The sequence below is a fragment of the Octopus bimaculoides genome, chromosome 4 (genome assembly GCF_046866305.1).
Source record: "Octopus bimaculoides isolate indiv1 chromosome 4, ASM4686630v1, whole genome shotgun sequence".
NCBI lineage: Eukaryota > Metazoa > Mollusca > Cephalopoda > Octopoda > Octopodidae > Octopus > Octopus bimaculoides.
In genome coordinates this window covers 96927349-96944848 of record NC_142931.1, presented here as the reverse complement: position 1 = coordinate 96944848, position 17500 = coordinate 96927349, and the positions used below count along the sequence as shown (strand labels likewise).

At 37.2% G+C, this 17500-nt stretch overlaps 1 protein-coding gene across 2 annotated transcripts in view; it reads left to right on the top strand.

Moving 5' to 3' along the window:
- The first annotated feature begins 1977 nt into the window (after positions 1-1977).
- Positions 1978-17500, top strand: part of LOC106883019 (platelet-activating factor acetylhydrolase) — a 57804-nt gene continuing 42281 nt past the window's right edge. For both annotated transcript variants that reach the window (XM_089351060.1, XM_089351061.1), the window contains exons 1-3: positions 1978-2076; positions 6592-6991; positions 9299-9422. In XM_089351060.1, coding sequence (XP_089207186.1) covers positions 6803-6991; positions 9299-9422 — 313 coding nt within the window. In that variant the 5' untranslated portion in view covers positions 1978-2076; positions 6592-6802. The remainder of the gene's footprint in view (positions 2077-6591; positions 6992-9298; positions 9423-17500) is intronic.

Sequence of the window (17500 nt, the reverse complement as noted above, 5' to 3'; positions counted from 1 at the left end):
AGACTATTCAAAAGATGGATGTTTTTGCCAGGTTGAATAGGTTGCCTGTGGGGAGCCGTGCGATTATGTTGCGTGATCGTTTGTGCAATTTTGCTTGTGATAAAATTTAAATGTATGGAAAGAGAGGTGATTGCAGTTGCTAAACGCTTCGTTATATCGATTAAGTAGAGTGGGAGAATTGTATTTTAAAATATGGAACGCCTCCATTAGGCAAAGCTTGCAGTTGGAGCGCTGGCCCTGGTATGGAGTTCCAGAATCTAAGATGGACCGTTTTAAAGTGTATTGGGTATTTTTGCTTTTGAGGTGATGAATGTGATTGGCTAATGTAGATTTACTGTGCTTATCGTATCTAAAAGAGTGCAAATGGGCTGCGTAGCGATGTTTGAAGTTTTTAGTTGCACCTATGTATGTAGCAGTAGAGTTATGTAATAGATTTCTCACGGTACATTTATATATTACGTTGTATCTTACGCAATGTGTTTGAAGCGGACAGATAGTCCCGGAGCGACAGTTACAAGTGTAGGAGGCTTGAGGGTTGCGTCTGCTGGTGGGTGAGTTATTATTATTGGAGGATATGTTATTGGGGGATGTGTAAGAATCTAGATTAATGGAATTATTGTTATGGCTATTTGTCCTATCAATGTGATTATTGGTATTGTTATTATCTAGAATATTAATGGGTTGGGATCCACTGTGGTTTTGTTCTAGTGTACGAGCGTTAGTGTTAGAAGAACGTATATTAATGTCCGTGTTGGGTGTGTGTGTGGGTCGGGTGCTGGCGCTAGCGTAGTTATGGTTGCTTAGGTTTTGGTAATAGAGCGAGAGTTTATGTTTGTTAGAAGTTGCTATAATAGATTCAAAGTTAGGAGTGATAGAATACGACAATTTTTAAAGTGGATCTATTGAATATAGAGTGGTATTTGTGTTGTCGTGGGAAGTTAGTATCTAGTATTTTAAAGAAAGATTTGACTAAGTTCCTAGTGTTAAGTGAGAATGGGGGGTGTACCACAGGATGGAGCGGCCACCGCTTTTTGGGGGGGTTCTGTGCATATTGTAATTGAGGTGTTTAGGTGGAGGGCAGTTGTCCATATTTTTGGTACGGGTAGCTGATTTATACATCTTAGATTTAGCCCTAGTGTTATAAGTGTGATTGTGGGATATTCTTTTATTTATTTCAGTCATTTGACTGCAGCCATGCTAGAGCACTGCCTTTAGTCAAAGAAATCGACTCAAGGACTTATTTTTTGCAAGCCTAGTACTTATTCCGTCTCTTTTGCCGAACCGCTTAGTTACGGGGACGTAAACACACCAACATCGGTTGTCAATCGATGGTGGTGGGGGCAAACAGACTCACAAACATATACATACATACATACGACGGGCTTCTTTCAGTTTCCGTCTACCAAATTCACTCATAAGGCTTTGGTTGGCCTGAGGCTATAGTAGAAGACACTTGCCCAAGGTACCACGCAGTGGGACTGAACCCAGAGCCGTGTGGTTAGTAAGCAAGCTACTTACCACACAATCACCGTATCGTACATCCTATACACGCTCACACATATTCAAGCCACCGAGGGATCCTTTGTGCACTTGCTTGATCTGCTAGAAATAGCAGCCAAATCTCTCGTCTGAGGGCACGCTGTGGCCAGTACTTATGTTTCAAAATAAAAATAGAATGGTGACGTCTTTGATCAAAGGTTTGTAGTATCGAAAGTGACTTCGAACAAGGCAACACCCACATACATACACAGATATAATCTAGATAAGTAGCTCAATGTTATGTGTCCGACAGAGGAAACTTCCCCTTGGTTTATGCTATTTACACGATTGCTTTAAAACAAACAAGACAATTTTCTATAATATCAATGTAATAAATGTCAGATCTTCAGCAAACGACCGCTCACCATCATTACTACGACGACTACTGCTGCTGCTGCTGCCACAGTCTAACAACTGACATCCGCAATCACTCGCCTCAGTGAGAAAAAATAGGAAGTCATGCTATCAACAACATCGTATTGCAGTAGCTATGTATTTATAAAGGAATGCATTACTTCGGTTGATTCATGACTTAATGTAAGAACATTTATATTTTATTTCTGTTATTTAATTTTAATACTGCAATCGTATTATTCTTTTATCCTCTGTGTGAGGGAAAATACAAAAATTTTGGCACCTTCGACTGTTTCACTGTCTTTAGCTGTGTCCACTAGCATTGGTGCTACCAGGGAATGTCCGATGTATTTTGGCCCAGATTGCAGCACCCTGTTTTCTTTTGTTATCTCTGCAACCACTACATCATGTTGGGTACCATTATAACTACTTCAACCATGCAATAACTATATTGTTTTACTATTTGTCCTTCGTATTCCGCTTACCCCTTTCTTTCTCATGCGTCTGCCCTATCCATGATGAAGCGTTTTCTGGTTCCTTCTACAGCTCACTAATTACTGCCCTACCATTCTTCTAAGTCTAATTCCAGCCAGGTAGGACATTGTGGATCTCGTCACAATCTTACGATATTCCGCCGGGTTACTCTATCTAATGTGTCCTTGCTTTTTTTAAAAGATAAAATGCTATTTCAGGAAGATCTTATTGCTATTTCTAGCAGGCGAAGAGTGGTTTTCTCATTGTCTTTTCAAAAATGTTAGAAAAAACTGTTGAGAGGATATTTACATTTTAACAAAATCAGAAAATGAAATGAACGGTCTTAATGCAGTAGAAACATTTCATTTGTTTGAATACACAATGTACCAGAAACGGTAAACTCTCATTCAAATCTAATGAAAAAGTCTCAGATGAGGAAAATTATAGTGTTAATATAGCACGATCATTTTATTTGATCGAAACGATACCTGTAATACAAATAGAATTCAGTGAGATAAATTTCATAAATTAAAATGTTTTTCCTGTAGATAAGAAATATTAATTCTTTCGGATTTTTCAGTTTTACTGTTTAAGGATTCGTCCCTCATCCGTTTTAATGTTGTTCCTCAACACATATTTATGGATCTTCTATGACATCAAGTAGTAAACTATCTCTCTCCACCCCGCTCTCTCTCTCTTTCTCATTTTAATTTTTGTCTTTCACCTCTCAGCTCGTGTTGTTTAACTGTTCCAGGTCAGTCCTTTCTGCTGGCCTAAGGCATTCCAACCATGACTACAACATTTTTTGTTTCTAACATAGTGCACCTATGACTACATTATCCGATATGCCTTCTTCCATTTACATTAGGACGCTTCGTAGTAATGTTGAAGTGACTCAATATATGACCGGTACTTTATTTAACGACTACTAATGATGAAAGTCACGGTTAAAATTCTGACGTTTGAGGGTTTAGCAGTTATTTCCTGCAGATCTAGCGACCTCGTAAATGTTGACTTGTATATAGGGTGCTGTTCCTTTCCCCACGTCAGCCTTGACTTATCAGATCTGTGACGTAAGAAAATTCAGTTATAGCCGTCCTATATTTTATTTCAGTGAATATAGGATAACGTTATCTGATGTGCCCTTTCTTTTGTACCTTTTCTTTTGAGTGTCATTAGTGGAAAATTTGGTTACTATTTCCAGCAGATAGAGTGGATTCTTATTTCTTATTTCTTTACTGCCTACAAGGAGCTACACACAGAGGGGACAAACAAGGACAGACAAATGGATTAAGTCGATTATATCGACCCCAGTGCGTAACTGGTACTTATTTAATCGACCCCCGAAAGGACGAAAGTCGACCTCGGCGGAATTTGAAGTCAGAACGTAGCGGCAGACGAAATACCGCTAAGCATTTTGCCCGGCGTGCTAACGTTTCTGCCAGCTCACCACCTTGATAGATAGAGTGGATTCTGTTGTACAGTGATATGCCACCTTTTTCAATCAATACCATAATAAATAAGATACTAAAACAGTTATTCAGGGCGTCCTATGAGACGACCTAGATTAGAGATAAAACAGTTATGGAACATCATCAGCTTTTTAAGTTTTACTGTATTAAAAAAGAGATGTTTGCACACATTGCACTTTGCCACAAAGAATATATATGCAGTGGTGCTTTAAGAATACCAAAGTTTTTTAAATATCTTTGCTATTTCCGACTTTCCTGAAAAACTCATGACACACTTGTAGATAGTTTATTATACGGTAGTTGCGAATGTCTATCCCAGAGGTTCCATTGTCACTTCATATGATGATGATAGTGTTCAATAGTCAGTGCTGGACTAAATGTATTTGATTTCTGGGTTGAAATCCTGCCTAGTTTAATCAAGTAAAATACCAGTTAAATATTGAAGATGATTTCATTACATGCAGTCTCCATTCTAAAATGCATAGCATTGTCCCTGTTGTAGGAATCTTTTTTTTTTTTGACAACAATCTGAAGGATACAGTTACCATCCATAGAACAATCAGAGACATAAAAAAATGAATTCCAGCTGGCTGGTAGATCAATGCAGAAACCAAGGCTGGTAGGGACATTGCAAGCCAATTAGAGTAGACTGCTGGGGTTTTGTGGGGTGTTCACTCTTCAAAGTTCTGATTGGGCTTCGAGTTACTGGTGCGATAAAGAGAGGAGTCATATATTACATCACTAAAGCTTCAGGAAGGACCACTAAGTGGGTCTGAATGAAGAAGGCAGACCAGTTGTTTGCTGAGATGCAAGCTGAGACTTGATCAGCACAGGCTGGGTCAACTGACCAAGGGGTCTGCTGTTGAAATGCCCAAAACCCCCTATGATCCTAAAAACATCACTGGTGATGCATCCCAGAACACCTGTGAGATGTATCTCAGAACTAAACTACTAGCTATTTATATTGGTTGATTATGAAGTATAACCCATACCAAAGTAACTGTGTTATCAGAAAGTTAAACAGTTGTAGTAGACACAAGTGTTTAATATACATACACACGTACATATGTATACATACATTTGGGGCAACAAACAGTTATATACAATGTTTCAGTTATATGTAATACTAGCAGAGGCACCCGATGTTGCCCAGGAATGAAATTTTTTCCCTATATATTGGAAGGAAAAAACAAAATATGTATAGAAATTTGTTATTCTAAATTCAATTTATTCTTCAATTGAGATACAATTTATTCTTTAATTGAGATACAATTTATTCTTAATTCATAATACAAAATAATAATAATAATAATAATAATAATAAACGAAAATACAAAATTTACCACTTTTATGAAAGGAGATAAATTCTACCACATATGTTGAAGGAAATTACGTAAGAGCTTCTCAGTAAACAACATTCTTTGTTTCCTGGTTTGGAGCATAGACAAATAAGTCTTGTAAACTACCTACCTTGGAGCAACCAATATAAAGTTGACCATGAGAAAAGCAAGCCAGTAGATTTCAAAGACTGACCTTGAGCTTTATTAATAGACAATGCAAAGCAAAGTCACACTGGGAATTGTGTTTGTTTGAACTGAAAGGGCATGTCTGTTGGTTTGATTGGAATTCTTGGAATGAAAGCCTCTTCCCCAGAGGCACATCCAGTGATGATGGTAGTTTCTGTCACATTAGGTGATAATTCATCAAGGACTGAATCAACTGATTTGTACTTCTTAATGACTTGGAATCTTATTCATTAATTCATGGTTAATCCTTGCTAGTGTTTCATTTTTTGGAGCAAGAATTGCCCTTTCACACAACCATTTATGTGAATTATATTTAATACTTAAGTCTGGAAATACCCTGTTCTTCAGTTCAGCTGGGGAATTCACCATAATAGTAATATAAGCCAAACTGATATTGCCATTCCCATCAAATGGTACTTTCCCATTTCCTAATTGGAGGAGCCAAGTTGAAAACTGTTTTGCACATTGGTCCCCATGTAATAAAGTTTGCACGTTAGTATTGAAGGAGAATTTCTGTACTTTATTCCATAGGTGTGAAGACTTAATGCATACTTTTATTTCATCAGACCTTGTTTGTCTTAGAATGACTTATGAGTTACTGTATGAGTTAATGTCAAGCCCTGATATTTATGACCTTGTTTGAATGTTAAATATCTTTATGGTCTATCATTGACATGTTTGTGGCCATAGAACATGGCATACTAAATGCAACCCTCTTTCATTTCTCACTTGATAAGACATCACTTCACCTACACTTTACTATTGACACCTTAGGAAAGGCATGAACAACACAGCCTCTAATTTTTCTAATTTTCTCTTTTTGATTACTTTGAACCAAGTTAAAGAAGAAAACAGTATCGACATGTTATTGTTTTTTTTAATAGCATAGTGGGAGAAGGAAAGGGCAACATCTCTGATTCCTTCGTCTTGTGCTGTGTGACTGGTGGAGGTAAGGAAAAAGTTGTCCGTAAACTAGAGACCTGGCCTGAATGTCTCCAGTAAAGGCTTCTCAGGATCTGATGATGGATTGGGTTTACTACCAAAGAATACAAACAGTTCCTTTACAATCTACCAAATTTCACTCATAAGGCTTTAGTCATTTCAAAGCAAGCAGTAATACAAAGTGTCATACCTGAAAGTAATATAATTGCAAGAACTTCTTACCACACAGCCATTACTCCACCCATAATTCTTGCATAACTAAACTGTCCTCTCCTCTTTTACAGCACCACCTTTATTGAAGACGTCAACAGTTACAGATCTCACCTGAACGATTTTCCACGGGAAGCAAAACAATTTGGTGGGCTACATCCTTTCTTGCTCTAGTGTACTAATTAACTCTTCTTGACATACACATATACAGAGAGGTGGGGGGGAGATTCTCACACATAGATACATACAAACACATATAAAAGAAGAAGAAGAAGAGATTGAGAAATGAAACAGCTACCCCAGGGTCATGGCAAGTATGAAGTGGGAGCCATGGATATCATGACTGAGAGGAGTGAAGAAAAACCTGATGGATGTTTTCTTAGAATATATTACCCCACCATGTTGAATTCAGAGGCCGCAAAAGGCCTGAGTTCATCATCCAGCATGAAGTCAAACATCAGTGAATGTAACTATGTAAGTATTTTAATGTTGTTAGTGTGGTTATGTGTATTTGTATGTATTTACAAAACAAGACTTGAAATTGGGGAAAAAACTGTGATGAGTGTCAGTTTGTCCACCAGTTTTCATCTACATATTAAATTCTGACATAATAATAATTTACACACTCTGAAAGGTATTTGTAGAAAATTTTATGAAAAAAATACCCAGCAATTCCTTGTAATGATTTGAACCAATTACAACAAGAGGTATTTTTCTGTGGTATATGTATAAACATGTCAACACTTCTATTTGGAGCTATTTATCACCACCATCAAGGCACACAACTATTTGACTTCCTCAGAATTACATTCAGGAAAACAGCTACTTATGTTTTCATTGCTGGTGACTTCAATTACCCTGAGATTGATTGGGAAACCTTTTGTTGGCTGCAAAATGCAAATGATTTCCTTGTTTTAGTGCTGGATTTTGAGCAAGTAGTCACCTACCCAACAAGAGGTAACAATACTTTGGCTCTACTTTTACCCACCACCCATGAAACAATCATCAGTGTAATTACCTAGGAACCTTTTGACAACTCTGATCATGCTGTCATCATTGCCAATTTATTCCTTATGGACAGAAACAAAAACCTTCACCATCTCCAAAGTATTTGCTTTGACTGGAACTCTTAATGCTGAGTTACAACACCTAAACTGTTTTGACTTCTACGATGCCAGAGATGTCAATTCTGTACTTCAGAACATCCTCAATTCAATCTGGGGTGCATGAGAATCATCAGTACCATGTAAATGCTTTGAAAATCTCAACATTGCAGTTTGGAGACAGCAGCAGTCTGACTTGTCAAGAAAGAATGTTGTGAATACATACTACATAAAACAGAAGAGAATAAAAGGTGCAATAGATTATCTAACCATTTCAAGCAGATGACAAAAAAGATAGTGCTTGAATTTGGACAATATAGCAACCAACCCTGATAGCAAAGTGTTCTGGAAATATATACATTTGAAGCAGAGACTGCATTCTCTATATAATCCCTACACAGGTAGGATTACTGCTGATCTCAAAGGATGTACAGAACATATTGCTGAATGCTATGCTGACATTTTTACTGTTGAAAATCCAAATGTACTATCTTCACCACCTCTGACATCAAATTCTATGACATCTGTGAAATTTACATTTGCAATACCACCTCAAAAATAAACACAACTAAGCCTCTCTTGATTGTGATGGCGTTACTTATCTATTCTCAAATACAGTGGGTTCTTTCTTTTATGCCAGCTTTCAGTCTTCCAATTCTTCCTTAATAGCTGTGTCATCTCAGAGCAGTAGAAAATTGTCAGCATCATTCCCCTGTTCAAAAAGGGTGATCACAGATCACTTGTCAACTCTTGTCCAGTCAGTCTTACTAGCTGCATTGCCAAACTGGTGGAGTCCAGTATCAGAGAAACACTCTGAAATGTTTGGAACAGTCACAGCCTTATTTCACCCTCACAATTCGGATTTATCCCTAACTCCAGGTGCTCTGGCCAACTCAACAAGTTTCTTGAAGACACCACCTGAATTACTGATTGCAGCTCATGGTGGATGTTATTTATCTTGACTTTGCTACAACTTACAAGTCTGTGCCACACAAACAACTTCTGGCAAAACTTTCTGCAATGAATGTGAAAGATGATCTTTATAACTGGTTGAAATCCTTCATCTTTGGTTGAAAAGGGATAGTAACAGTTCTAGGACAGCATCCTTCTCCTTGAGATGACATCTGGTATACACAAGGATCCTTTCTTGGATCTCTGTTGTTTGTTGCATATGTTAATAACATAGATGCCAACTTGAATAATGTTACAGTATTGAAATATACAACTGACATCAAGCAGTACCTTGAAATAAAAAGAATAGATCTTAGACGGGGACACAAAGCAACAATGGATTACTATTTTGGGAGGAAAACCCAGCTATAACACACTCCCTCAACAACACCAATCATAAGAAGTCTGTTAGTGAATGTGACTTGGGGAACACCTTCAAGTAACATCTCTCCAACCATAGATCCTTGTTTAGGATCTCAAAGACAATATGATACATCCTTGGCCAGCCACGTATGGCACTTGAAGGATGAAGGGTCTCCACACGTAATCTCCACACTGAGTGAAATGAAATATATATATATATATATATAGATATACATATATGGGGTGGGGACGGTTGTATATTAATGTGTTTCTACATGTATAAATGTATGTATATATAGTTTCTTCCTTCCAGAAGTCTATAATAAATAATTCCTTACTTTCCATTCTCATTGATATTCTACAGTACTCTCCTGAGAAGCAGAATAATATAAGTTGGTTACCAAAATCACAATACCGAGATGGATATATACGCTTCATTGGCAAAGAAAACTCAACTTTATACAACTGTCTCTTCAATTGGTTTGGTGGTGAGATACTATTTATTAATGACTTCAAATTATGTTTGAGGTTGTTTATTTTGTCTTGTTTTTTTTTTGTAATGATGTTCAAATCCTATTGTAGCCCTTTTATTACTGACTTAACATACATGCATCAAACAAGTGTGTTTACTAAGTGCATACCTAGAAAAAGAGTTGTCTCAACATTCAGCTGTTTGGTCAAGAATCTACTCTCATGACCGTTTTTAATTATTATTTTTACTTTCACAATTATTTTATTCTGATTTCCTTTATTTCTATATGAGATTTAAATAATCTATATACTCGAATCAAGTGGTCCTGGTTCATTTTGGACATAACTCTTGCTTTTTCTGATAGGTTAACCTTTCCTCATCATATAAGATTTATATTTAATGTCTTCGTGGACATTCTTTTTGACTGTTCCTTCTGACACAAGGATATCTTTTGCAATTGACCTCATTAATTTTTCTAGGATTGTAATCAATGGTCTGTTGAATTTCCTGGATGTTCTGATGATTTCAGAGTGTTTAGAATGCTTTTTATGCTTTGATACTGGTGATACGTTTCCATCTTTAGTCTCTACCTCCTTTCAAACTGAGATGAAAGATTTGGCAAATTTTCAAAATTGAGATCTTTCTAAATCGTTATGCTCAGCCATTATAAACACAAGAACAGCATGCCTCTTCATTTCTTGACTAAGCTGATTATTATTATTTTCTGAAACAAGAATTATACAGAGTTAGCAAAAAATGCAGCAATGACCCCAAAAAAGCTTTGTCCTCCACCCATCCAAGCGTGTTCATTGCCAGAGCAGCTGTCTGGCTTCCATACTAGTGGCCCGTAAATAGCAGCATTTGAGCATAATCGTTTCCAGCGTTGCCTTCTAGCACTTGTGCTGGTGGCACATTAGAAAATCATTCGAGCGAGGTCGTTGACAGTGCTGCTGGACTGGCTCCCCGTGTAGGTGGCACGTAAAAAACACCTTTTTGAGCGTGGCTGTTGCCAGTACCGTGTGACTGGCCCTCGTGCTGGTGGCACGTAAAAGCACCCACTACACTCTCGGAGTGGTTGCATTAGGAAGGGCATCCAGCTGTAGAAACTCTGCCAGATCAGATTGGAGCCTGGTGCAGCCTTCTGGCTTGCCAGTCCTCAGTCAAATCGTCCAAGGGAGGATTACTGTAGTAGTTCGTATTTTTCTATTTATATAATTATACACAAACATATAAACATGCGATATGTTTTCTATCGAGGGCTTGAGATAAAGGTCCACAATAAGTGGGTTAGACTTTATATTAATACCTGTGATATTAGTCGGTACTAAAAGTAATAAATTTCCGGGTATTAATCAAGATGCTTTATTATTTTCCTTTACTTTTTGTTTATCAAGTTGCTGAAATCCTGTGGGAAGTGGGTTGGGGGTTATGGTCAGTCCCGTAATCTAATTGGTCATCTATTATTTTGAAAGGCCATGACTATGTTATGGTTGGTTAATGGATAACATAAACAACAAACTAGGTAAAATATATATAAATGTATAAAAATATAAAAATAAATAATTCATGGTTAACTATTAGTAGGTAGGATACTAAAAATCAATAAAGAAATTAACATAGGGACTTGACTCTATTATATTATATTAAGTTATGTTAAATTACGCAATATGTAAGTAAAATGTGGATGAATATACACACACACATACACATATATATATATTAAATTTCTGAATGAGGTATAAACAGTAGCTGCATGACAACGTGAAGTATATTTGCCACTTAAATGCGGCTAACCACCAAGGGTGAATGCTCCTGTAGCTTGTAGCCCCAGGAGAACACCTTCTCCAGCTGGCTATTGACATATTTTCTGTGCCCTATCAGTATTTGCAAAGGGAAGTCATCCTTCCCATTGTTGACCTGACGTGATACGCATGGACCCAAGTTTCTCGACGATGGGAAGGAGGACTTCCCTTTGCAAATACTGATAGGGCACAGAAAGTATGTCAACAGCCAGCTGGAGGTGTTCTCCTGGGCCTACAAGCTACAATAGCATTCACCCTTAGTGGTTAGCCGCATTTAAGTGGCAAATATACTTCATGTGTGTATATATATATATATATATATATATATATATGTTATATTTAAGAGGTGTGTGTGTGTGTGGGGTTATTAAGTTATAAATAGAAATAAGGAAGGTAACTCTGGGTTATTAAGATCTATAATTAGAATAACATACTCAAAAATTTAGGTCCATTATTCAATCAATCAATCAGTTGGTTAATTGATTAATTAATTAATTTATTGGTTCTGTAATAACCCTGAGTTACCTCCTTTCATTCTATTTATAACTTAACCCCCCACACACACCTCTTAAATATAACATTAAAAGTAATTAATTGAGTAAATAGAGGGATAAATATTTTAAAGGACTGAATGACTGATTCGTTCATTAATTAAGTGACTCAACACTATTACATAGAGTTTTGCATTTGAGGCATTTTGTCAGATAAAATAGATTTTAAACAATTTTAGCGATAAATAACAATTTAGTAATATGTAGGTATATATAAAAGAGGATATATAAGGATATATATTCAGTTGGTTCATAAATTTAGTAACTAAATACTGTTGCATGGAGCATTGCAATTAATGTATTTGTAGTGGTTAGATGTGTATCATGGTAAACAGATGCAAAAGGAATGTGTATGCCTTTGAAGTAAACAAATGAGTGAATCGATTCATAATTAAAAATAATTTTTTCACTGGACTTAATCTGTGGTTGGTACACATAATTCTTCACTACATGCAAAATGTTGACAACTGCTACGAGTTGCTAGAAATAGAAACAGGGTACATGATATGATATGTCAGGAATTAATATGTTTGTGTGTGTATGTAGTTCATCTGAGACAGTAGTCTACCGTGGAACTTTGAACATTGCTCTGAGAAAAAGCTGTCATGTCATAGAGCTTCCTCGCTTGCCTGCTAGGCCCTTCTCTCATTGTCTATCTGTTGACCACCGTATTTATAAGTGGCAGCTAGAAGGACAGACATACTGCAGCAGAGTTTGCACCTAAATAGGTCAGCTCCTGTCCATTTGAACTTCGCCTGACATGGCTGAGGTCGTAGGTCAAAGGGAGATGATCAATCACTTATTGACAGGACAAAGAAAACCTGTTTTTGCGCCTGTTGATCATGGTGGTTTGGACGACCGAGAATTCTTAGATTCGGTTTCAAATCTAGGCTTGGAGAAGGAAGTGTTAATTTTTACACGACCCACTTTCTAGTGAGAAAGTCACAGAGATCGAACGATATTGGAAGTGTTATTTTTTGTGTATGCAGAAAAAATTTTATAAAGTGTAACAGACAAATGAATATATGTCAAAAACATGGGATATAAAAATATGAAGCAAAGATTCACTGTTGGTGTGTGCTATATGGTGGGCAATACATATATGTGCCCATGCAGAAAGATGCTGGCGTGTTAAAAGAGATGTGCATCTATTGATTACTTGACCCACTAGAGGTCTAAATAGAGGCAGGTTGTATTTCAGTGGTGCAAAAGATCAAATGGTAGCATAAGTGACTGTTGCAAGCGTGTGTAAGCATACAGGTAGCAAAATATTTTTACAAGAAGGCAAAACAGTTTAAAAAGAAAGCAAAGCATATGTACAGACAAAAAATGAAAGAAATGTTCATCGGAAAAGTTTGCTTGTGAAATGTTCATTAAATGTTTATACAGAAAGTTTTTCGCTGATGTGGAACAATGTTTTTTTCTTCTTTTTTTTTTATGTATACAAAATGTTCATTGATTTCTTTGGGTTTGTATGTAGGTGATGCAGTCATGTGAGTTATGTGTTGATGTATGCATTTCATTTCAGATGGGTAGGTTAAGAATTAGAACTTAACCAAAAAACTTGCACGAACCTCGGGCCATCGAACAGTTCTTCCCGATTTAGTGTGCCGGGGTTGTGCAGAATCTGTGGTGTCTGCTGCAGTTGGTGAGTCCATTCTAGGAACGGAGGGAACTGAACGTGAGTTGTCCTCGATGAAGGCTTTTTTCAAATGATCAATTGATATCGTATTTCGTTTACCTCCAATATCGAGAACAAAATACTTGGGTTCCCTTTTGATAACTTTGTAGGGGCCGAAATATGGTGGCCGAAGTTGGGATGGTATCCCATCATTCATCACGAAAACATGAGTCCAAGTGTTGATGTCTTTTGGGACATGTGAAACGACGTTCTGTTGTCTGGGGGCTGCAGGTGACAAATGCGACATGGATTTCCATAATTGATGCTCGGTCAGGAAGGTTTTGTGATGAAACAGGTTCGATCATCGGCCCAGGTAAGGTGAGTGCTGTGCCATAGACAAGTTCAGCCGGAGTATATCCAAGTTCCTCCTTAACCGTGGATCGAATACCAAGGAGGATGAGGGGGAGATGTTCCAGCCATTGAGAACTGTCTGAAGATGCTTTTATGGATGCCTTGAGTTGGCGGTGAAAACGTTCAACCATGTCATTTGCTGCAGGGTGGTAAGCCGTAGTGCGGGTGTGTTTACATCCGAGGAGACGAGTCAGCTTGGTGAAGAGGTGGGAATTGAACTGACATCCTCTATCGGTGGTGATTGTTGCAGGTGTGCCAAAACATGAAACCCATTGTAATATCAGTGTTTTGGCAACTGTTTCCGCCGATGTATAAGGTAAGGGCCAAGCTTCAGGCCACCACGAAAAACGATCTACGCAGGTAAACAAATGTGTATAATTCTGCGAAGATGGCAGAGGTCCCACGATGTCAATGTGAATGTGCTGAAATCGTGCGTTAGGTTGTGAAAAGGAACCAATTGGTGATTTTATGTGCCGATAGATTTCCGCTTTTTGGCACGCGACACAGCACTTGGTCCATTCTCTGATATCCTTGTTGATACTGGTCCACACAAAATGGGTTGATATCAGCTTTTGAGTGGAGTGAATACCAGGGTGTGACAGAGAATGCAGAGAAAACTTCATGATGATGTTTCTGTGGTATATAAGAGCGTTGGTGACCGGTGGAGATATCACACCAAATATGGGCTGTGGATGATGGTAGCGGAACATGCTGAAATTTCAGAGATGACGGATCCCAAAGCTTTAGAAGTTCTTCGTCATTCTCCTGGTCAGCTGTTATACATGCCAGATCAATTGTAGCCGTGGTGTGGATAGCATTGATCTGCGTGTGTGGATAGCATTGATCTGCGTGTGTGAAAGTGCATTGGCTGCTAAGTTGGTCGTCCCTTTGATGTGGCGTATATCCGTCATATACTGCGATATGAAGTCGAGGTGGTGGATTTGATGGGGCCACCAAATGTAGTGGTTAGATGTGTATCATGGTAAACAGATGCAAAAGGAATGTGTATGCCTTTGAAGTCAACAAATGAGTGAATCGATTCATAATTAAAAATAATTTTTTCATTGGACTTAATTTGTCGTTGGTACACATAATTCTTCACTACATGCAAATATTGACAACTGCTATGTCATGTCATAGAGCTTCCTCGCTTGCCTGCTAGGTCCTTCTCTCATTGTCTGTCTGTTGATCACTGTATTTATAAGTGGCAGCTAGAAGGACAGACATACTGCAGCAGAGTTTGTACTTTAATAGGTCAGTTCCTGTCTATTTGAACTTCACCTGACATGGCTGAGGTCGTAGGTCAAAGGGAGATGATCAATCACTTTTTGACAGGGCAAAGAAAACCTGTTTTCACGCCTGTTGATCGTGGTGGTTTGGACAACCAAGAATTCTTAGATTCGGTTTCGAATCTAGGCTTGGAGAAGGAAGTGTTAATTTTTACATATTTTATCGGAGAATATATTTTAAACATAATTTTAGCGATAAATAGCAACTTAGTGAAATAACTTGTATGATCACTTTTGGTCTTTTGTCCCTTATTTGAATTTTGTCCGAATAACTTCCAACATATAATTCGAACCCTATATTACCTGTATGGTTTAGTAAATATACAAATGATTCTCCTAATTAGACAGATACATGTGTTATTATATACTGTTTTCTTTTTTAATAGATTTGTAATAACTTATCTTTCATATGCAGTCTTCCACATCTCCTTAGTAATATCACTATAACCTAAAATACTAATACTAATATATATATATATATATATATATATATATATATATATATATATATATACACACCGTAAATCCTCGAGTATAGTCCGCTCTTGAGTATAATACGCAGGGGATTTTTAGGGGGTTGTACCTCTGAAAAACCTAAACCTTGTGTATAATACGCTCCCCTTCTCTAACTTGAGTCAAGGAGGTCTGTATAACGTCCTTGGTTTGTAAACGTATATACGGTAACATCCTTTATTATTATTGTATATATAACAATACAAACGCGTAGCTTTTTTGTGCACTTTGTTTGCAGAAAATAAAGAAATAACCGTAATAACGTCAGTGAAAAATAAATATTAAGTAAATTGCCTTTACATATTTATCACTTAGAAAATTTTACTTAGAAAATATTTTTCATTTTTAACCTCGTATATAGTAGGCACTAGAAATTTTGACCTTTAAATTTTGGGAAAAAAGTGCGGATTATACTTGAGGATTTATGGTGTATATATATATATATATATATATATATATATATATATATATATAATTCATTCACATTTTACTTATATCTTGCGTAGTTTAACATAACTTAATATAATATAATAGAGTCAAGTTCCTATATTAATTTCTTTAACTTTTACTATCCTACCTACTAATAGTTAACCTTGGATTATTTGTTTTTTTATTTGTATACATTTGTATTTTTTGCCTACTTTGTTTATGTTATCGGTTATCCATTAATCAACCATAACAAAGTCATGGCTTTTCAAAACAATAGATGACCAATTAGATTACGGGACTGACCATAACCTCCTCCCCATTTCCTGCAGAATTTCAGCAACTCGATAAACAAAAAGTAACGGAAGATAATAAAGTATCTTGATTAATACCTGGAAATTTATTACTTTTAGTACTGACTAATATCACAGGTATTAATATAAAGTCTAACCCACTTATTGTGAACCTTTATCTCAAGCCTGCAATAGAAAACATATCGCATGTCTATATATATATATATATATATATATATGTGATGATGATGAAGATCTTGCCAAAAGAACCTTGTGTTGATTTGGCCTTGACCTCGCCAACTCATTTAAATCCATTCCTCATGCAGCAATAAGTTTTGCTCTTCGGTGGTACCATGTACCAGACACACTTGTGGAGCTCATTGATGCATACTACGCAGGACTTTATGCACATTTTTCAGTTAAAACCTGGACATCTGAGTGGCAGAAACTTTCCATCGGAATATTCATGGGCTACACTTTGTCGCCTATCTTATTTGTTACTACATTCAATCTGCTGAACGAGTTTGTAAGCCAGCTTTCCCCGAAACTATACTTTATGAGGAAGAGAGACACCCATATACCAGTACTGAAGGAATACATGGATGACATAACCATTTGTACAGCTTCAGTAGCTTCTGCGCAGCAGGTTCTCCATAAAGTCAACAAATTCATGACGTGATCATGCACGAGGATCAAACCGAAAAAGTCTCGTTCCCTAGTTCTGGACCATGGTAAAGTTAGACAGGATGAGCCATTTCAAGTAAACAGTCAAGCAATCCTAGGAGTACAAAACAACCCTGTCAAGTTCTTGGGGAGGGTTATCAATGGAGATCTAAATGACAAGCAATCTTGTTTATCTCTCGAGATTTTCTTAGCAAGATGGATGAAACTGCTGGACAAATGTGTACTCACTGGTGTCATGAAATGTTGGTGTTATAACCACCTGATTCTACCAAGGATCCAATGGCAGCTGATGATTTATGACAATGCACTTACCTATGTAGAACGCCCGGGGACGATTGCGTCTACATTCCTTTGGAAGTGGGTGGGTGTGAGCAGAAACCTATCCAGTGTGGCACTCTACTGTAAGCAGGCCAAATTGTGACTGCCATTGTACAGCATGACTGAGCTTGTAAGGAAAACGGCAGTAAATAGTTTGTTGCAACTTAGGACAAGCTCCGATAAAGG